The following is a 22,031-nucleotide window of genomic DNA, read 5'->3' as shown; positions in this document are numbered from 1 at the left end:
CCAAAGTGACATGTTTTGTAAAGAATCCTAACTTTTTTTAAACCTTACTTCAGCAGAATTACTGGTTTATTAAACAATACTGCTTGATTAATCATGTAAAAATCTGTATCAGAGGGCAATTACAGCTTACATGTCTAATTAAGTTTCACTCCTGCTGCTTATGTCTACTGAAGTGTTTTGGTTTAAGCTTTAATAGCAGGAAGGTTACCATATTCCAAATGAAAGTTTTCAATCTGACTAATGATTCTGCCAACCCAGCAATGTAAATCTAACAATAATAATCCTACCACCACAACAATCCAATTTTGTTGCTAATTGAAGTGAGAAATAACATTTTAACATTATGTAGATACTTTTGGTTTTCTGAATTAGTTGTCCTCTTCCATAATATTTATATTCATTTGGCTGGCTTACTAGCCAGCTAAATTAAAAGTCAAGAATTTGTTAAAAATATGCAGCCACCCACTCTCTTCTTATTTATCCAAATCACATCTTTCAGTAAAGACTACCCCTATACAAGCACAGAAAAAATGGACATAAAGTGATGATTTTATATATATATATATATATATATATATATATATATAATCACAGAGACCAGAATTGTTTTCACTATTTAATGAAGGGGTGGAAAAAAAACCTAAATGACATAGCTTACCAATATTACCTTTTTGCTTCTTTTGATGTTAACCTGGACATCTTTCTGGTGATTTTGTAAGGGTCAGAAATTTTCCTAATGTGACTAACATTGAAGTAGTCTGACAAGACAAATGGCAAATAATTTACATTTTTAAACTTTGAAATCTTAAGTAGAGGAAAATTTCAGGTTTTGCATTTAGCTTCAAACTTTTTATTATTATTTTTTTTTAATGGAAAGAAGAACCTTAGATACTGAGATAACAGAGATTATTTTAAAACCTACATTTAAGTTTTACTTTTTATTTCAGTTGAATCTGCTAAATTCAGTACCAATTGACTGTAATGATTAGCACTTCTCCTACCCACCCACTCTCATATTTTGATAAAATATTTGTTAGTTATTTCAGGTGCCATTCTTTCTAAAGCAGTGGTAACTTTGAGAAATTATCCTCTTACTCCACTTCTAAATGTTTCTCATTGAAGCATTTTGATATTTTAAAGAAAGAAAACCTAATTATTTCTCTGGAAATGTTGAAATTAGTTTAAGCTATTGCTTAGATGGAAAACTATTTAAATAGTTTTTGAAATACATCATGTTACTTTGGTTCCTTTTTAACATAAAATGAAAATACCCTCACCCTCCCTTGTGTACCACCAATCAACTGGGCTTTATCATTGATTCTGAATGTGGGTGTGTGAGTACAGGTGAACAGGTGGTGTGATGGTGATTTCTTGCTGTACTCTTTGAATGTAAATAATTTTGTAGTGAAATCAATGTTCTGTAAATTATAACAGCTATTCTGATCTTAGAACTGTGATAAGATACCACCTAAACATACTGTTATATCCTTTCTCACTTCCAGAACCTTCCACCTCATTCCGAATTGCTTCAAAAAAATGTTGAAAAATAAAATATCAAAAATGACTTTTTTTTTTCTTTTTAAGTCTAAGGATTATACATTCCCTTTCTTCCCCCCCCCCCCCCTAATATTCTAGGCCTCACTCTTGTTCTACACTACCACATGGTTTGGTCTTATAATTCCATACCTCACCCCCCATCTCAGTGTAGATAAGACCCTAATTACAAAAAAAAAAACCCACCCCATTTTCCCCTCAGTTTAGTTGAGTAACATGAACAATAAAAACAAAAATCAGCTAAACTGCAAGTATTCTCTCTGTTCTGTATTACTTGCCTTGCTGACTAAAGAAAAAAAAATTTAATTGGAAAAGAAAAATTAATAAACCATGGGAAACAATAAAAAAAAATCTGTTTTGATTCAAATTTTAATGTCATATGTTGTAAAGTGTGATGGTGGAGTCTGCTGAAACAGGAATAAACTGTAGGTTTTGGTGTATAATTGTACTCCGAGTCAACTTTTCTTGCCCAATGTTGATAAAATAAATCAGCAGGCATGTACTAATGTAGTTCAGAAGTAGTACCCCACCAATCATTAATGGTTTGTGCCAGTGAAAATAGCCAAATGTCCTTCAAAGGCTAGATACATTGAAAGTAAAAAAATTCCATGGACTTATTTTATCCAAACTAAACATAAGCTTTTGTTGTAGTCAAGTGAGAAGAGCAAGGCAATATGTCACTGTGAGAGATATTTCTATGTCATCAATTGAAAGTCAGGAAAAAAAAAACATTGTGGAGCTGAGCAACCACCAGTCACCTATTGGCACTGAAGAGTTTCAAGGACTGGCAACAGTGAATCCTCTTTGACTTATTTTTTTTAATCAAAATATTTTTTCTTTGGATTTTAGTCATTATCAAGCCAACAGCAGTGTAATTACAGCTGTTACTATGTTAAATACACAGTGTAGTGGTTTATATTCTCACTTCCACAATGTTCAAGGAAATTGATATGAACCCTAAATTTTATTCTTTTGAATATGAAATTAGATTGCAAGAATATTTCTAGATAGTGTGTCATGAACTTCAGAGTCTCTATTTAAATGGATAGTTATTATAAAGTTATAAAAGCAAACTTTCCTTTCAACACTCCAGTGACTGACGGTTCCTAAGAGTTCCAAAGAATTTTTTTGTGCTTGGTTTAATGATTTTCGTGGCAAACTGAAATAGAATCTAGGCAAAATGAGATAGTGGACAGATATTCCTACAAGCAAAGAGGCCAACCCAGCAGAAAAGTGTTGAATGCATTAGATTTTAGTATCCCTGTTATTGGTAGTAATCTCTTATGAGTATAAAGCTTGGCTGTTAAACACTATTCTTCAAGATTAGACACTCATTATCAAGCCAACAGCAGTGTAATTACAGTTGTTACTATGTTAAATGCACAGTGTAGTTTAGATATCAAGAGATAAGTTTAGTCTGGTAACTTCTATATGCAAAAAAATATTTACCATTCTGCAATTACTTCCAAACCAACTGTCACTAAATGTTTGTATAATCAAAGCAACACATCCTCTTCTTGTCAGTTGACTGCTCGGAGTACTGTCTATTCACAAGTATTCTTTACACCTAATCCATTTTTAATGTGGAAACCATAGAACTTGTGTGCCTCCAAAGCCCATAACCTCAAATTCTCAAGTGGTTCACTCACAGCATTACAGATGAAAAAAAAACACCCCTTTCCTCACGGTTCTGTCCTCTGCTGCCTGCTTAACTGCCAACTCCACACAAAACTTCTAAATTCTTTTCCATTACATACCCATCAAGACAGCTGATCATATTCAATCCCTTCTTAGCACATCAGACCTAGTTCTTTATTCATACTCTCTCCAGGAAGTTATGGAACCAATTTTTACCTCTCTCTTTCTCTCTCTTCTGTTTGGCAAAATACTTCGCAACATCACTAGTGTAAGTGACACAAAAAAAAAAGTACCCTGTACCCTCTGCAAAGTGATTGGTGTTAGGAAGGGCATCCAGCTGTAGCAACCATGCCAAAGCTGATATCAAAGCCTAATATGGCCTTGCAGTTTACTGGATCCCATCAAACTGTCTGACTCATGCCAGCATGAAAATGGACATTAAATGATGATATTAATGTCTTAGTTCAAACATCTTTCAATAGGAATATAGCAATTTCATATCAAATTTCTGTACTTCACTCTTATGAGGAAGAATATATGCATCCACAGAACCCATTGCCCTCCCACCACCACCACCACCATTTTAAATAAATACATAAATAAAAATCCAATGGACAATGTCATCCCTAGCATACCTACAAAATGATGAAATAATCTAAGTTGAAACACCTTAACTTGCTCAATAAGGACTGACCTGAAACATTAAGCCTTGCAATGTCTGATAATTTAGCATTCAGATTACTCTGTCGAATGTAAAGTTGAACAGAAGCTATTATAGCTCTTGAGGGTTCACCACCTGATCAGGGCTGAAGGATTTTCAGGTTTCTAAAGGGAAACCCAAGTCTTTTAACCCTTTAGCCATATCCAGCCAAAATATTCCTGTTTTATTTTCAAACCAGTCAGATTTGGCCTCTCACACCTATACTAGTGTCATTCTAAAATTAAACAATCACTGTTGAAATTGCAAGTCCATGAAATAATGCATGATTAATCTAAAATGATTAACCATGCATTATTTCATGGATTTGAGATTTCAACGATGTGATTGTTTAATTTTAAAATGACACAAGTGTAGGTGTGAGAGGCCAAATCTGACTGGTTTGAAAATAAAACAGGAATATTTTGGCTGGATATGGCTAAAGGGTTAAAAGACTTGGGTTTCCCCTTTAGAAACATGAAAATCCTTCAGCCCTGATCAGGTGGTGAACCCTCTAAAGCTATAATTGCTTCTCACACTGGCTCATACTTTCCTGTGTCTCTTTACCTAATCCAGTTTTCCCAAACTACAAGATTTTTTTCCTCTCTATTCCAATCTATAGTTATTCAAACTGAACAAACTTTATTAACCTCACCAACTTTCAAAATACTTTCAGAAAAATTCTACTGGGGAAGAACAGATTAAAGTTAAGTTGACCATAAATAATTACTGTTTTTGTTATGTTGGTTGGAGCAAAGTAAATTGAGAAACTATTTTCTTCTTGGAAACTTAATTTCAAATTTCTGCACACATGAAATGAAACAAGATATTCAAATATCTCTCCTATCAATAAATCGTTTCAACTTCGACCTTTCCATGCTTGCAGGTGTTAGATGGACTTCATTAAGGCAAATTTTCTATGATCAGATGCCCTTCCTGATGCCAACTCTCACCTGTTTCCAGGCAAGGTAATATTTTCCCATGACATGTTTTCATAGAAGACTTGAAACAAATGACAACTATCACTTGATGTCAAGACAAGGAGGCACAAGCACACATATACAAGGGCCTTTCAGTTTCTGTCTACCAAATCCACTCTCGAGGTATGGCTGATATAGGGCTATGATATAAGGTGTCATGAAGTGGGACTGAACCTGAGACCATGTGGTTAGGAAACAAATTTCTTAACCCCAGAGCCATACCTGACTTATTATTCAGCATCTGTTTTCCATACTGCATGGGACAGTTTGGCAGGGGCTGCCTGGGCTCCATGTCTGTTTTGGCATGGTTTCTATGGTTGGATGCCCTTCCTAACACCAACCACTTTACAGAGTACTGGGTGCATTTGCATGGCACCAGCACCCATGAGCCCACAACATTAGGAACATTCAGCTGAAGAGGAATGCAAGGGACATGCCTGTATACAGGAACAACCATGTATTTACTTGGCTTGATGTGTCTTTTCAAGCACAGCAAACCACCAGAAGTCTCGGTCCCCTGTCATCCCCTCTGTGAGGTCCAACATCTGAAGGCGCTTTGTAACCCTTCATCCCACATCTTCCACAATTAGAACTTGGCACTTGTTGATTGAACTGTCTTCATTCATACACATTACGACCATACTGGTCTCTCTTGCACACTACATCTGATGCCCCATATACCCAGTTTCTCTCTCAAATCACTCTGTTGAACATGCACACTGACATTACTCATCCAGCAGAGTTTCTTTCAAGCCTTTATAGGTCCTCAGTCATAGCCCATATTTCACTGCCATGTAACATAGCTGTTAGTGCACAGGCATCAGGCCCTTCATTACTAACAGAGGTAATTGATCTCTGAACTTTGCCTAGCTTATTCTAGTGGCTATACTCTTGAAACAACCTCTACCATGGCTAACTTCTTGATCATTTAATAATGGAAACTGTCAACTACTTCTAAGGATCCCCCACTGACATTTGAGGGAGTCTATTATTTGTACATTCCTGGTGTTTAATGTACCTACACATCTTCCACATGTAAAAACTACTTTCTCTGTTAGTCTTCCAGTGATACCGCTGCACCTCTTAGGTGACCATAGCTTGCACTGGATACACCATGTGGAGTTTCTCCCATATTAAGCAGGGCCATCTTCCAGAAGGGGTCTGATTAGTCTGTTTTCCTACATATTAGGACTTTGATCTTCGCATGTGAAGTTTTCTGCTTTGTACCATGACTTTAGGCCATTGTATTAAATTTAGTGTTGTTTACATTGAGTGATGACTCATAAGCCAATAACACGTCATGATATTGAAAGCCTAATATCTGGTACTCCATGTGATCTTTGCGAATGAGTTTTGCCAACTTATAAGGATGTACTAAAATGTGTTTTGTTTTTTTTTAACAAGAAAAAGAAAAGAATGCAGTTAAGAAAGATTCTTCAATTGAACAAATTGTCAAGATTGTAGCAGAAAAAATAATTCTTTGGCAAAAGGCATTCATCTCTTATATTACGATTGAGTCAGTTAAACCTAAAATCTGTGAAAAATAGAGAAAATTTGCCATTGTTTCAAACAAAGTATAAAGTGTTTAAAAACAATGCAACAAAAGATTTCACATTTCCTGTTGCAAGCGCAACTCATTTAAAAACTGCAGTTGTAGTAGAGACAAAAAAGTACCACAGAGAGAACAAAGTTTTTGACAGGATCAGCAGATAAATTGAAAAATGATCATTTGCGGAATAGATCAAGCAGTATCTAAACAGAGGTTGATTAGAAAGAATCAGCCAGATCAAAGTCGCCCTTCTATGCCAGCAAAGTTTAAGATTTTCAGTTTAACTGACTCAATTGTAACAAGGGACGGATGCCTTTTGCCAAAAAATAATTTTCTTTTCTGCAACAATCTTGATAATTTATTTAATGTATTTTAATGCGTGTGTATGTGTGTAATTTAGACCTCATGTAACACCTAGTTTCAAAAATAAAGAAAACAAAGTCGAAAAGTCTATTCACATAATTTCAAAATTTCAATTGTGTTGCGGAGCCTGAAGATATAAATTTTAGAGCTTGAGATTTTAACATTTGTTTTTAAAGGATTTCGCAAAAGAAAATCAATTCGTAACTATGAATGTATAGAATAAAATGAGGAACGACAAACATGTTACAAATTGATTTGATAGTCAAAATTCCAAGTGGGCTGTGCAGCCTTGAAGATGTGAATTTAAGAACTTTAAATTTTAACACAGTTGTTTTTAAAAGATTTTGCAATAAAAAAATATATTCTTGAAAACATTTCGAAAATCTGTGTAAAAAGTACCTTTTTCGCTCCATCGTACTGTACATGGCTTTTACAGCTCTCACTAACCACTCATCTATCTCTAGATTCCACATTGCCCACCAGATAAAGGAGTGGGGGACCATGGAAACAGGTTTATTTTTGACCAAGTACTTCTGCAGTTGCCTCACCAGGAATATAGCATCGCTGGTGCTGCTCCCTCGCATAAATTCCAAATGTATCTCATCTGGGCTAACTCTCTCCCTAAGTAGTTTAGCTGTGACCTCTTCTGTAACTTTAATCACCTGGTCCAGCAATTTGATGCCTTTGTAGCAGTTGACTGCTACACCAATCATTGAACAGCCAGATATATTGAGTTGGCAACTAAGTTCCCGCCATTTTTAAAAAATTTAATTTTTTTAAAAGGTTTAATAAAAAATAATAACTAATTAATAATGTATTCACCCTTCTTCCCAACATTCAACAAGATTTTCAATACCTCATTAGTAGAAATCACCTGATTTCAACTTGAAAAATTGATCCAACCAGGCTCTCAATTCTGCATCAGTATTGAACAAAACTCCGCACATAGCATTTGAAAGAGATGGAAATCTGTTGGTGCCAAATCAAGAGAGTACGGCGGATGTGGCAGCACTTCTCAGCCATGCATTTGAATGGCTTCCTTAGTCATATTGGTGATATAAGGGCAGGCATTGTCATGCAGCAGAACTCCATGCTGCCGATTAGGCATTTTCTCTTGAACATCCATTTTAAGTTGTTCCATTTGTTGAACATAGAGTTCCGCGTTGACCGTTTGGTTCCATTCAAGCAATTCCTAATGGATAATCCCTTCCCAATCCCACCATATGCACAACATCGTTTTACGCAGATGAAGATCTTGTTTCACGTGCGGTGTCACTTGTTTACCGGGGCTAAGCCATTACTTACTCTGCTTCATATTGATGGACAGGCACCATTTTTCATCACTAGTAATGATTAGGTAAAGAAATCATTGCTTGTGTCCATGAGTTGGGCGGTGACAAGCAAGCAAACCAGCAGAGATTGTGGCTTGTTGATTTTTGTTTCTGGTGGGCATGTTTCTCTATAGCAGTGTGGGAGCATTCAATTTTTTCTGCCAGTTCCCTTGTCGTTTGACAATAATTTTCGTGCAAAAGTTGGTATAATTGCTCTTCATTAAACTCAACTGACCAGCCAGAACAAAGTGTGTCTGAGGTCAAAATTTCTATTTTTGAACTTGGCGTACCAATCACAAGTGGTTCTTTCAGCTATGGCACTCTCTGCATACACAACACAAATGTCGCAAGCAGCTTTTGCGGCCTTAGAACCTTGATTAAAAGCAAAAAGAAGGTGTCGAAAATGCTTGTTTTTCTTAGCTTGACATTCCATTTTAATGACCTGAAAATAAGCAAAAATTAACTAGAAAAAAAACAAAATAGATTACAAAATTTTTTTTTAATGGCGGGAACTTAGTTGCCAACCCAATATTAAGCATCTTAGTAGCGATTCCTGATGGGCCAGTGTCCTTTTAAACTTTTGCTTTATCTACTAAGTTACTATCAATTCAGACAACTGGCCCCTCTGTTGGGTTCACATTAGGCAGGCTCTCCTCCCATGCATCCTCTACATTTAGCAATCTGTCATAGTGGCACTTGCAAGCCCCCTTTACAGAATCACTAACTGCAAGTGAGCTATCATCCATGTGAATACACTTCTCTCCTGCCATATCAGGATTTACTCTGACGCACTGTCTTGTAATCCGAAAATCTCATTCCACAAAACATTGGCAAATTTCCTCCTTTCTGCTCATCCCCTGGCTAAGTGTGTCTTCTAATCTCCCTCCTAGCTATCTGATATAATTTATTCACTCTGATGGCCTTGTCTACAAGACTGTTCTACCACTACATCACCTTAGGTTTGTTGGGACTTTGCACCAGCTACATATTTGGTCTGTGGCACTCAGCAAGCTGTCTCGTAGTAACTCCCAGTTGCCATCTATGTTACAAGTCTAGTTCCTCTTCATTAAATCTTTCAATTAGGGCATACCTAAATCTCTAACGATCCTTAAGCTTCCAAATACTTCTTTTCCAGACAGCTTTGCTTCTTGGAATCCTTCTAGTATTAAGTTGCTAATAACTAATCTATGTTGGTGGGTACATTCTTCACCAGGGAAGGTCTTTGCATCTATGAGCAACAATGTATCACACTTTCTGGTGAGAATGTACTCAATCTTGCAAGCATGGTCACTTGATTGATAGGTAATCAGGTGAATGGCTGGCTTTCTAAAGTGGGTGTTGCATATCATTAGGTTATTCACATCACAGAACTCCAGTAGCCTTGTTCCCCCATCATGTTGGGAACCAATTCCATGTTCACCCTGTACACTACGAAAGATACTCAGGTGCTGCCCAACGTGTCCATTGAAATCACCAGCCACAAAGGTGAGGTAACCCGCAAAAAATTAAAATAAAAATGTCCTTTTTTCATTTAGCAGACCCGCTTGGGAGACAGGTAGGGATAATTGTTGCTGTACTATTCTGAAAAACTCGCCTAAACTTAATTAGTCTATCGCACACTCTACCTCAGTCATCTCTTCCACCCATTTCTCTGCTAAGAATTATTTCCACGCCACCTACCCGATCACTGTTGTCTTCCCAGAAGATTTTATACCTATACTTCTTGACTGTGAGGAACCTGGCTGAAGCTCCCCTCCATTTAAGCATTTCAACGCACTTGCCAGACCTACTTTTCAATATGTCAACATTAATAGTGCCAACTTTGAGAAAGTGGGAGGGAGCCCCATTCAACATCTAAAAAGGTTTCAACGAGCATTTGCCAACAGACATGACATATCAGTTCTCACATTAAGCTACTATCATTTACTCATGTTACAATTGCTGCCTCTATTGGGAGTGCAATACAAGCATTGATAAACATCATCATCATCATCATTTAATGTCTGCTTTCCATGCTAGCATGGGTTGGACGATTTGACTGAGGACTGGTGAACCAGGTGGCTACACCAGGCTCCAATATGATTTGGCAGAGTTTCTACAGCTGTATGCCCTTCCTAACGCCAACCACTCCGAGAGTGTAGTGGTTGCTTTTACATGCCACCGGCATGAAGGCTAGTCAGGCAGTATTGGCAACGGCCATGCTCGAAATGGTGCTATTTACGTGCCACCGGCACGGAAGCCAGACAGCTGCTCTGACAACGATCACGCTCGGACGGTGCTCTTAGTCCTTCACTGGTACAGGTACCATCACGATTTCACTTTCGTTTGCCCCAACAGGTCTTTGCAAGCCGAATTTAGTGTTCAGTGAAAAAGACGTTGGCATGGGTGCCAGTCGTCAAATTTAGTTTGATTTCGATTTCACTTGCCTCAACAGGTCTTCGCAAGTGGAGTTTAGTGTCCAATGAAGGAATGGTATGCATAAGTGGGCTGGCTACATCCCTGGCAGAGGCCTTGGATTTTGGTCTCACTTGGCTTCTCACGCACAGCATATTTCCAAAGGTCTTGGTCACAAGTCATTGCCTCGGTGAGGCCTAAAGTTCAGAGGTCGTGCTTCACCACCTCATCCCAGGTCTTCCTGGGCCTGCCTCTTCCACAGGTTCCCTCAACCACTAGGGTGTGGCACTTTTTCACATAGCTATCCTCATCCATTCTCACCACATGACCATACCAGTGCAATTGTCTCTCAACTGATGCTTCTTAGGTCCAACTTTTATCTCAAGGTACATACACTCTGTCGAGTATGGACACTGACATTACACATCCATCGGAGCATACTGGCTTCATTCCTTGCAAGCTAACGCATGTCCTCAGCAGTCACGGCCCATGTTTCACTGCCCTGTAGCATGGCTGTTTGTACACATGCGTCATACAGTCTGCCTTTTACTCTGAGTGAGTCGCCAGCAGAGGTAAGAGCTCTCTGAACTTTGCCCAGGCTATTCTTATTCTAGCAGCTACACTTTCAGTGCACCCTCCTTCACTACTAACTTGGTCACCCAGATAGCAGAAGCTATCAACTACGTCTAGTTTTTCTCCCTGGAATGTGACAGAAGTTTTTTCTGCACAAAAAACAAAGAACAAACGAGATTTGGTTCATTCATTATAGGTCAAGAGAACGAATAGTTAATTTAAATGACTAAATAAAAGATGCAGTCTCATTTTCATGCATACAGTAATGTGGATGAGACTATTTGGGGTGTTGTCATAAAAGTTTTCTGGCAGAGAGGAGAGATTTCCAGTATAGGTGGTGGAGACAAATGGGTGGGTGCATGGCAAATGAAGGACAGAAAGACTGCCCCTTTCTGAGACACGACAGGAATAAAGAGAGAACAGTAAAATCAGGGGAGAAAGATTGTAAATAGAGGTAGACTTGTGAATTATATTAAATAAATTAGGAAGAGTTAGTGTTAAATATGGTAGTACACAGAATAGGATGATGTGAAAAATTAAAACAAGGAGTTAACATGCTTTTAAATTCAATTAAAAAGGAAATATTGGAAGATTATGTTGCCAACCAGTGCCTTTATTTAGATTGTGTCATACAGAACTAGAAAACTAACATTACATTCATCATCCAAAAATTCAAATATATCTACTAAGAAGTAATTATTTAAGGAAATCTTTGATGTTCTCTGGTTGGTATTGCTTGGTATGTGGATACAAAGTTGGCTTATCTGGGTTAACAGCAGACTCTGGGAAGTAATCTGCAAACATTTCATGAGTCATTGCTTCAGGTTTAGGAACTGTGTCAATTTTGTCCAACTGAAATACGAGAAGAAAAAAAAAACAAATGGTTATAAGATGAACTCCAATGTAACATTGAGGAAAGCACAAAATTATGTGACAGGGTTTCAATTCCTGATTGAAAGTACTTCATATTACAAATCCTCAAAGAAAGAAGAACTTCACAACAGGCCCAGTCCTGTCAACTTAAAATTTAAGGCTTTGTATTTAGTGAAAAGTAAACAATATTTCAAATGGTGTAATAACAGTTACAGGGAGAAAGAAATTATAACAAGTTCATTGATTTCCAAAGTATATTTCACAAGTAAGTGATCTTGAATTGGCAGAAATACCCCTCTAATTAACAATTACTTCAATAAACCATCTGCATTTTTGTTGTACAATAGGAATGAATAAGACTCACCAAAACTAGAAAAATAAATGCAATAAGGGAGAAAGCAAAAGAAAAATACTGCTTCTTTTTAATCTGCAAGTAATTGAAATGCTAATAATATGAAAGAATTTATAAACTTAATAATTCCATAAATTCAAACTTTGCTAAATATATAGTATAGTTCTATTGTAATGTTATTTAATGTACTTACTTGTGGATTTCCAGAAGGAGGCCAGACAACTACAAGAGTAAGACAAACCACAATTTTTTCAATTCAAGCATAGAGACCTGCTTAGACATTGACAATGAATTATATTGAAGATTGCCAAGACAAAATTCTGAATAAATCAGCTTGCATAATCCCCAAGAAAGATGTACTCAAGATAGATAGGTACAAAGGTGAGTCTACAGATGTAGATAGAGATATATGAATAGATATACTTTTGATTAAATGGCAAGATTTCAAAACAATTTTTCAAAATTTCTTACTTGTGTTTAATATGTTTTCAAATATGCTGATTTAAACTGTGGAATTTCCACATATCCTGCAGGTAATTATACCCAACTCCAGAGACCTATATGTTTGCAGTAGTGAACCCTTAACCATCACATCTATGAGAAGATTCTTTTAAATTTCCTGTAGCTCTTAATGAACCAGTTCTGGCTACCAATCATAATATGAGGAGGAAATGTGATCCTTCTTACCATTCACAAGATAACTACCCAGAATGCAAGGCTACTTGCAATGTTCTAAGAAGATACATTATGCTTGTGTGTGAAAATCCAAGGCCTCATTAAGCAACAGCAGTCAGCTCTCATATACTGACCACACCAGTTAACATACCACACAGAATCACTGATGCAGCAACAACTGTGAATGGGAAAAAATTAAGTTCTCACCTGAATTCTCACTGCATTGATAGTTACCTTAGTGAGAAAGTTGTGCAAGAACTAAAGTTCACCCATCCAGTAAATTTATCACTATGGTTACCAAAAGCTTCAACACCAGTTCTAGGGACCTGGTCGTTGTGGATCTAGCCCTTGGCATAAATAACCAGTCATACATTGAAGGATGTGTGTCTTGATGTGGCCAAAATTTCCAGCATCAGCATCTCAAGTGAAATCTGATTACAGAGAGTGTCTCTGAATTAACTGTGCATTGGGCTGCAGCAAAAACAGAAGAGCTATCTCTTTTTCTAAACTTCTCTAAGCTATAAGTCAATTGCTGCTAAATCAAGACAATTAAGATTTATTTACAGAGCAAATTCAACATTTACTGAGAAGATACAACTGGTGTGAGCATGTCTCCATGGTGAGCCCAGGTTGTAGTGAAGGATCCTACCCAGTGACATTTGTATAGGTTATGCACAGGCAATCAAGCAATATACTGAATTGAATGCCTCTCCATCTTTGATCTCAAAAGTGCCTCCTATCAGGTATTATGATAAGAGTCTGACAGAGAATATTCAGCTTTTGAGACCAATGAATAACTATGAATTCTGTGATTAATTTGTCCATTGTCTTCAATGACCAAGAACATCACATGGGAGATGGAGCACAGCATGTCCAGTACTGGCCAACCAGTTTGATGCATTGCTCAGACGCCTGTACCACAGATCAGGCACTGGGAGTCTGCTAGAACTGAAGGCAAGGAGTTGGCTCTAGACTTGTGCAAGTTTTCATTTTCATTGTATCCCTGCAATCCTGTTTATAGGAGGTAGCACCTCTGTTAGTGCAGCTTTGCCAAGCAGAGTGGTCTTGCAGTTGCATTTCCCAAGTGTTGAGGTTAACCTCCAGGCTCTTCAGTGAGGCTTCAGGTGTATCTTTGAAGCACTTTTCCTGTGCATTATGCATGTGCTTGCCTTCTGCCAGTTCACTGTAATACACTCTCTTAGGGAGTCAAGTGTCAGGCATTTAAACAAGGTGGCCTGCCCACTTGAGTTGTGGACCCCTCAATAGTGTATAAATGCTTAATGAACAGCTTGAAATAGGACCTTTATGTCAGGGACCTTGTCTTCCCAAGTGATTCTCTACAGCTTTCTCAAGCAGTTTAGCTTTTTGGCATGGCATTTGTAAACCATCCAAGTCTCACTGTGCCCTGTTCACGCTTGCTGGTCTACTTTCTTGCCCATTATACCAATCTGGTGGTTTCCTCCACACAGTCTACTGGGTCCAGTCTTCACATGCATATGTAGACAAATCCTAACTCAGCAACAGTTTGAAAGCTGTAGGCTACCCACATCATAGTTTAGCCAGCCTGTGGAAGCTGTTGCCTGGGGTGTGGCCAGTGTTGCAAGCAGGCAGCTTCGTGGAACCACGGGTGAGAGCTGGTTTCAGGTGGGGACCAAAGCAGACAAACAACTCTAAAGAGCACATGTTCCCTTATCAGAAGTACTACCCCACCTAGATACTCCATAAATTCTGTAAAGTTCCACTGGAGTCACAATTGAGGGTTGCTACCTTTCAATGAGCTATGGATGGGGTAGTGAGAGAGGAAATGCTGCACAGTACCTTCTCCTATCTTTATAATATAACTATTGCTGGACAGACATAGGGAGGTGCATAACCTAAGCATAAAAGAATTTCTGAAGGTCATCAGTGAGAGACACCTTACAACTCAAAAAACCATGTATGAAGTGGATTGACTAATGTCCTTAGATACTTTGTGAAGAATGGCATTGTTGAGCCACATCCTGAGAGGTTTCACCCACTACAAGAACTTCCAACTCCAGAAAATTTGCAATCTTTGATACACTTCAACTGCAAAATTAGTTTCATGATTATTCCAGTAATGATGTTAAATATCAGGCATAGGCATGGCTGTGTGGTAAGAAGCTTGCTTCCCAACCACATGGTTCTAGGTTCAGTCCCACTGCATGGCACCTTAGGCAAGTGCCTTCTACTATAACCTCAGGCCAGCCAAAGCCTTGTGAGTGAATTTAGTAGACGGAAACTGAAAAGAGTCCATCATGTATATATGTGCGTGTGCCTTTGTGTCTGTCCCCCACTACTACTTAACAACTGGTGTTGGTATGTTTACATCCCCCATAACTTAGCAGTTTAGCAAAAGAGACTGATAGAATAAGTACCAGGCTAAAAAAAAAAATAAGCACTGGTGACCATTCAACTAAAAATTCAAGGCAGTTTCCCAGCATGGCCAATGACTGAAACAAGTAAAAGATAAGATCTAACAAAATATTAGAATCGGTAATGTTGCCTCAATAAACTTGACATATCTCAACAAGAAATGGTTTCAAACATGACATTCTTCAACAAAAGATAGATCGTTATATAAAACTGCTTTTCAGAGTTAAGAGTAATTAAATTTTGAGTGGATAAATCTGATTTCCACAGAAAATGTTTAAGACAGGGTTCTCTGATAAAAACTTGACTGTTGATAAACACAATATTTTCATTGGAAAAGAGGCTCTGTGTTCTTTAACCTGCTAAAGAGGAAATTAGAGTAAGTTACGCTACACTCAGTGGATGTAAACTTTGAGGTAGAGTGTGACACATCTGATGTGACAATTTCTGCCATCCTTAATCAAAGAGAATGACCAGTAGGGTTCAAGTCAAGATATTACAAAGAAGAGATTTACACAACCACATTGGAGAGAAGTGGCTGCTATTATTGAGGCAGTGTAAAAATGGAACCATTATCAGAGGGCCTTATACTTGACAATAAATGGCATACAAAGACTCAAGAATGAAGACTGGAACTTGCAGAAAGGAAATATTGTCCTGATAGGAAGAATCTGATCCCTGATACATTTACTCAAGCATACACATGTTAAGGCTTTGCTACCTCAAGAGTTGCTGACATCCATACCTCAGTTACTACATTTTATTAAAGCAAGGAATCTCCCCTTCTCTGCAGAAGATGTGAAGAAGGTTTGTGCTTCTTGTAGGATGTGCTGAACTAAGACCTTAGTTTTATCACCCACAAAAAGGAACTCTTATCAAAGCAACAAAGCCTATTGAATAGCTTATTATGAACTTCAAGCAAGTTTTGCTTATGGTTTCATGTAATTCATATTTGCTTCTAATGACTGCTCACGTTTTCCTTTTATTTTCCCACTTCCCAACATGCAGCATGTGACAACAGTCATCAGATGTCTGGATCTCATGTTCAGCTTATGTGGAATGCCAAATTAAGGAACTTCCAAGGATTATCTCTCCTAGAAAGGAGTTGTCACAAGTCATACTATTCCATATCACTATTGGGAATGGGCAGGCAGAGATGTTCAACAGCACCTTATTGAAGACAGACTGTTAGATCCTTATATCAAGTAATTTGAAGTGAAGCACATGATTTGGTGGTTAGGGAATTCGCCTCACGGTCATAAGGTCATGAATTCAATTCCTGGTAGTGCATTGTGTCCTTAAGCAAGACACTTTATTTCACACAGCTCCAGCCCACTCAGCTAGCAAAAATGAGTAATACCTGTATTTCAAAAGGCCAACCATGCCACACTAAATCTCCCTGAGAACTACATTAAGAGTAAATGTGTCTGTGGAGAGCTCAGCCACTTGCACATTAATTTCACAAGCAGGGTGTTTTGTTGATCGGATCAACTGGAACCCTCATCATCATAATCAACAAAGTGTCATGTAATTTCTCTAAGAAATATTTGGGAATTGGTGGTCCAACCCATGCTAGCATGGAAAGCGGATGTTAAACGATGATGATGGTGCTTCTTCAGGTACCACACTCCTAAAGATCACTTGTGTATAACAACAAAAACTACTCCCCACAAATGTTTCTCTGCATCACAAAGGTTTTCAACATCACTCTTCCCATGGAAATTCACTGCCCCCATAGACCAGTTTCCCTAAATAAGTTCATGACGAACAACAGCAAACCATTTGTAGATCAAGTTGAATTACTTGTCAGTAATCCACTTTAACTATAAGACACAACAGAGTAAAGGATGAGGAAAAAACTTCACAAGAACTAAGGAAATCCAGTTGAGTACAAAATCTCCAAATCAATGTGGGTAACAGTAATCTCATAAAACTGATTGAAGCTGGTAAAGCTGGTAAAACAAAGGATGTGTGTATAATACGTATGCATTTATATAGTTTCAACTGATTTTCACGAAACTCTACACACACATTACTTATGTGCCATAGATGGTCATGCACTGTAACATTTTGCCCAGAGCTCCCATGTAATGCAACAAACTAACCATGAATAAAAGTTTTTCACATGGGTTTTTCTCAAAAGAACTGCAGTTTTCAACCGATTCTCTCCCTTTTCTCACTTTCACATATACATATGTTTCTTTCACTCACTCACGCACTCTCTCTCTCTCACTCCCTGAAAATTGACTTCAGTGTATTTCAATTTTGTTGTGCATCAATATCTTTGTCTTCATGCTATTTGTACGTTCTCCCTACAACATTACTTTACTTATTTAAAATTTTCTGTACTCAGTCTATTTAAATACACTATTTACATTTCTCCCTCTATCGAAAACTGTTGTGTCATATTGCTTCACTTTTATTCTTTCATTTTTGTGTGTGTATTTGCACGTTTAATGTGTACAAGATAGTAAAGGACATTTCAAATTACGACGACGACATCACATATATGAGTGTGTATATCTCTGTGTGTGTTTCCGCATTAGATACATTATTAAACACACACATATCTACACATACACATGATGACTGACATGCGTGACTATGTTTCTCTCTTACTATATGTATGTGTCTGTATGTGAGAGTGTGTGCGTATCGTCACATTTTTTTATATGAATGTGTATGTATTTGTGAGTGTGTGTGTGTTTGCACACCTGTTATCTACATTATTAAAGACACACATACATCTACATAAACTTTTGACAAAAAACAATTACATGGAAGGTCCAAGTTATATAAAAATACACATCTACTGTTCCATTAGGAGTTCATAATTATCGCAGTGGTTGCAAGGTATTTACAATTTGCTTAGATTTGGTTACTTTACACTGCATACAAAAATATAGACATATTACATACATACAACTGCTTACAAAAATAGAGATGAATGTATATTTGTTTCAATGTACATAATTTTTTGTTTAAAATATTGAAAAAAAATATGCCACCAAAGGAAAAACGTAATCTCTCCAGAAACAGCTATAAAACAAGGAGGAGTGCAGAAAACTGAAGGCGAGAGTCTCGAGATAAAGAACATGAGACTTTCCCAACATCAGCAAAGGCATGCTGCAGCACTTAATGCTGAATCATTAAAACAATGTTTAGCATGCTAGATTACACAGAGGTTCAACAGAATAGCTCTCCAAAACAGACTATGTACAAATTCATTCTTCACAACACTGGGGTTGCTTTCAGATATGATCCATCCCATTCCTATGAAAATGATAATTCTGTCCAAATTGGTGTGCTAAACTCAAATTGTCATTTATGCAAAGCTTTAATATTTACTCCACAAATGTTTTGTCGTTAATGCTGCACTTTCCTGTATTACCTGTTTCAACATGAATGTAATATATATATATATATATATATATATATATATATTATCTTTATCTTATGATATTTACTTTGTATTATATTATACTTATTTATTGTGCTTTTAATTATTAATTTTTCTAGATGTGATAGTGGATTTTCATCGATGAGTTCATGAACCTTGGTTCTTTTCCCTAAAACTATATATTTATATATATATATATATATATATATATATATATATATATATATATATATATATATATATATATATAGACAAACTATGCCAAAAGTAGTCTAGGCAACCACTGTAATAACATACAATGATGTGATATTCTGAAATGTAACTAAACAACTGAGTTGAATAATGTATTCCTCGAATTTGAATTTGTATTTTAGCGTAGTAATTTCAATATTTTTGAGTGTTAAATGCCATTGCCCACCTCTCCTTTTTGGGTGCTAAATGAAATTCCACAGCTCCCTCTTCACTCTTTCCATTCCATGCATATCCTGAGACTTGGCACAGTCAATGGAGGCATATTGAAAGATAAGTCTTGTGAGACTGTTGAGATTCTAGAAGAGGAGCATGCAGATGTGTACTACACTTGAAAAGAGAGCCCTAGCCAGGCTCTTCACAAGCAAAAAACATAGGTATAAGATCTTCTGGGTAGGCAAAAAACATAGGTCTAAGATCTCCTAGAGTTGGAGGTGTGGGCATACTTTTAGCTCAGAAATAAATGGATAAGGTAATCAAGGTAGTCAGTGTGTGTGATAGGATACTTATGCTTAGACTATTTTTGCAAAATAGAACAGCAACTATTCTTTCTATCTATGCTTCTCAAATGGACTGCCAGATGAACAAAAGGATAAATTTTATGACACCTTTTTGTTGGCTACAACAGTGACTTTATCTTTGTGGCTGGTGACTTCAATGAGCATGTTTGGCAGCATCCTGGTGATTTTCATGGTGTGCATGAAGGCTATGCAGTTGGTTCCCAAAATAAGGAAGGGCCCATTGGAGTTTTGCAATGCAAAATGACCTAATTATCTGCAACACTAACTTCAGACCTAATGATCTGTAACACTAACTTCAGAAACCAGCCAATCGCCTGATCAACTGTCAATCTGGTGACCACACAAGCCACATCAGATTTACTAGGATCTCACCAGAATGTGGGATATACATTTGCTCTTAGTTGCAAAGGCACTCCCAAATGAAGAATGTACTCCTCAACACAGGATAATCAATAGCAACTTCACACTTCGGGAAGTAAACCAGTCTTCAGAAGATAGCGTTGGAAGCTTAAGGGTCATTCAAATAAATTTAGAGGTGTCCTAATTGAAGTATTTGACAAGGAGGAAGTGATAGAGGTGTATAACATAGAGGACAACTGAAGGTTCCTTTGGGATAGCCTACTAAGGACTGCAGACCCAACTCGTGACTGGTGCAAAGTTCCAGCCAGATCCAAGGTGACAAGGTGGTAGAACAGTAAAGTTGACAGTGCCGTGAAAGCAAATAAACAGGCATGGAAAGACAGGAAGAGTAAGGGTTGTAAAGAACTATACCAGGTAGCTAGCAGAGAAGCAAGATGACAGGTATATTTAGCTAGGGGAGAAATAAAATAAAAAGAAGTTTTCCAATGTTCTGCAGTGTGAGTGTTAGGGACATAAGATGTTCCAGATTGCAAGACAGTATGCCACAGAACATCATGATGTAGGAGAGAAGAGTATTTGGGTGGATGATGGGACTTGTATTTAGTGACTCTGAAAAGAAAGAGGCATGGAAGTGTCACTATGAAAGGCTGCTAAATGTGGAAAATGCATGGGAAAAGGTGAGTCTTTCTAATATGAACTCAATAGAAGGACCATCCATCCAAGTTTACAGCTGCATGAAAGACAAGGCAATTTAAGATATGAAAAAGACAGGGAAAGCCTCTGGCGTATCAGGAATTACCATCGAGATGCTTAAAATGTCTGTTGGAGTGGGAAATGGCCTAGTCACACCTATAGTTAATCAGATCATCCAGGAAGGGGTCATATCTGACAACTGTTTATAGCAGCATCGTAGTCAGTTGCTACAAAGGTAAAAGAAATGTTTTGACAGAAGTAATTACAGAGCTATCAAATTGCTGGACCAGGTCAACTAATTAGGAAGAGAGCTAAACTAGATGAGATGCAGTTTGGTTTTGTGCCAGGGAGAGGCACTACTGTTGCTATCTTCCTAGTAAGGCAACAGCAGGAGAAGCACTTAACCAACTATAAACTGCTATACTTGGATTTGTCAATATGGAGAAAACCTTTGACAAGGTCCCTCACTCTTTCTCATCTGGTGGTTACTGTGGAAGCTGTGGGTAGATGAGTCACTGGTGAAAGCTGTCCAAAACCATGTGCAATGACGTTGTTGTCTGTAATGTGAAAGTCAGCAATGAATATAACAACAAATTCAGTGCACAGGTATGAGTTTACCAAAGCTCAGTTCCCAGCCCTCTCTTGTTTATCATAATCCTCTAGGTCATGATAGAAGAATTTAAAATTGGTTGCCCATGGGAGCTTCTCTATACTGATGACTTTGTTCTTATAGCTGAATCTGTAATAGAGTTAGAAAAGAAATTTCAGGTACAGAAGCAAGGCCTAGAATCAAAGGGCCTTAGAGTTAATTTAGCAAAGACCAAACTACAAGTAAGCACAACAGTAGACAAATTACTAATGCCTGCAAGCCCTGTTTAATACGTAGAAAGGATGTTGGTAAAAATTCCATATGGTGTACCCAGTACAAGCTATGGATACATGAGAGGTGCAGTAGAATCACAGGAAGGTTAACAGAAAAATTATTTTTTGTGTGTGGCAAATGTGGACCAATAAACACTAAGAACACACTGGAAATAGATTTCCTCCAATGCCCAGAGGGACCCTTAGAGATAGTAGATAGCTTCCATTACCTTTCATCATCCTCGCTCTGTCTAGCCACCCAACACCCAGTCTCTCTGGATTTCCCCTCTGTTCATGTCCTTCTAGCTGGTGTTGACTTACTAAGGTTCAAGAGGGACATTAACAATCTCAACCTCACCAATCCAGGAGGGGGGAGGGGGGAACAAAGCTGTGACACTGCTCTTTTTTCCAGACCTAGAAAGTTTAAAAATAAAAAAGCATTCTCGGGTCAACCAAGAGACTCCTTAGACGAATCCCCTGAAAATGACAGATAAAGACATATCAACAGAGAGGTCACCAAAGTCATTCATTTCCTGAAGAACAAGAAAGCAAAGCTGCATAAGGTAACTGTGGACCC

General features: G+C 37.7%; 1 protein-coding gene across 1 annotated transcript in view; it reads right to left on the bottom strand.

Moving 5' to 3' along the window:
- Positions 1 to 11,671: 11,671 nt before the first annotated feature.
- The window catches only part of LOC106882660 (ATP synthase subunit d, mitochondrial), a 34,193-nt gene continuing 23,833 nt past the window's right edge, over positions 11,672 to 22,031 (bottom strand). Inside the window, exon 5 of the mRNA XM_014933414.3 lies at positions 11,672 to 11,931. Within this exon, the coding sequence (XP_014788900.2) occupies positions 11,776 to 11,931 (156 nt within the window). The 3' untranslated portion in view covers positions 11,672 to 11,775. The remainder of the gene's footprint in view (positions 11,932 to 22,031) is intronic.

Source organism: Octopus bimaculoides, chromosome 10 (assembly GCF_046866305.1).
Source record: "Octopus bimaculoides isolate indiv1 chromosome 10, ASM4686630v1, whole genome shotgun sequence".
Classification (NCBI taxonomy): Eukaryota; Metazoa; Mollusca; class Cephalopoda; order Octopoda; family Octopodidae; genus Octopus; species Octopus bimaculoides.
Note: the sequence above shows the minus strand (reverse complement) of the source record. Positions and strands in the feature narration are given on the sequence as shown.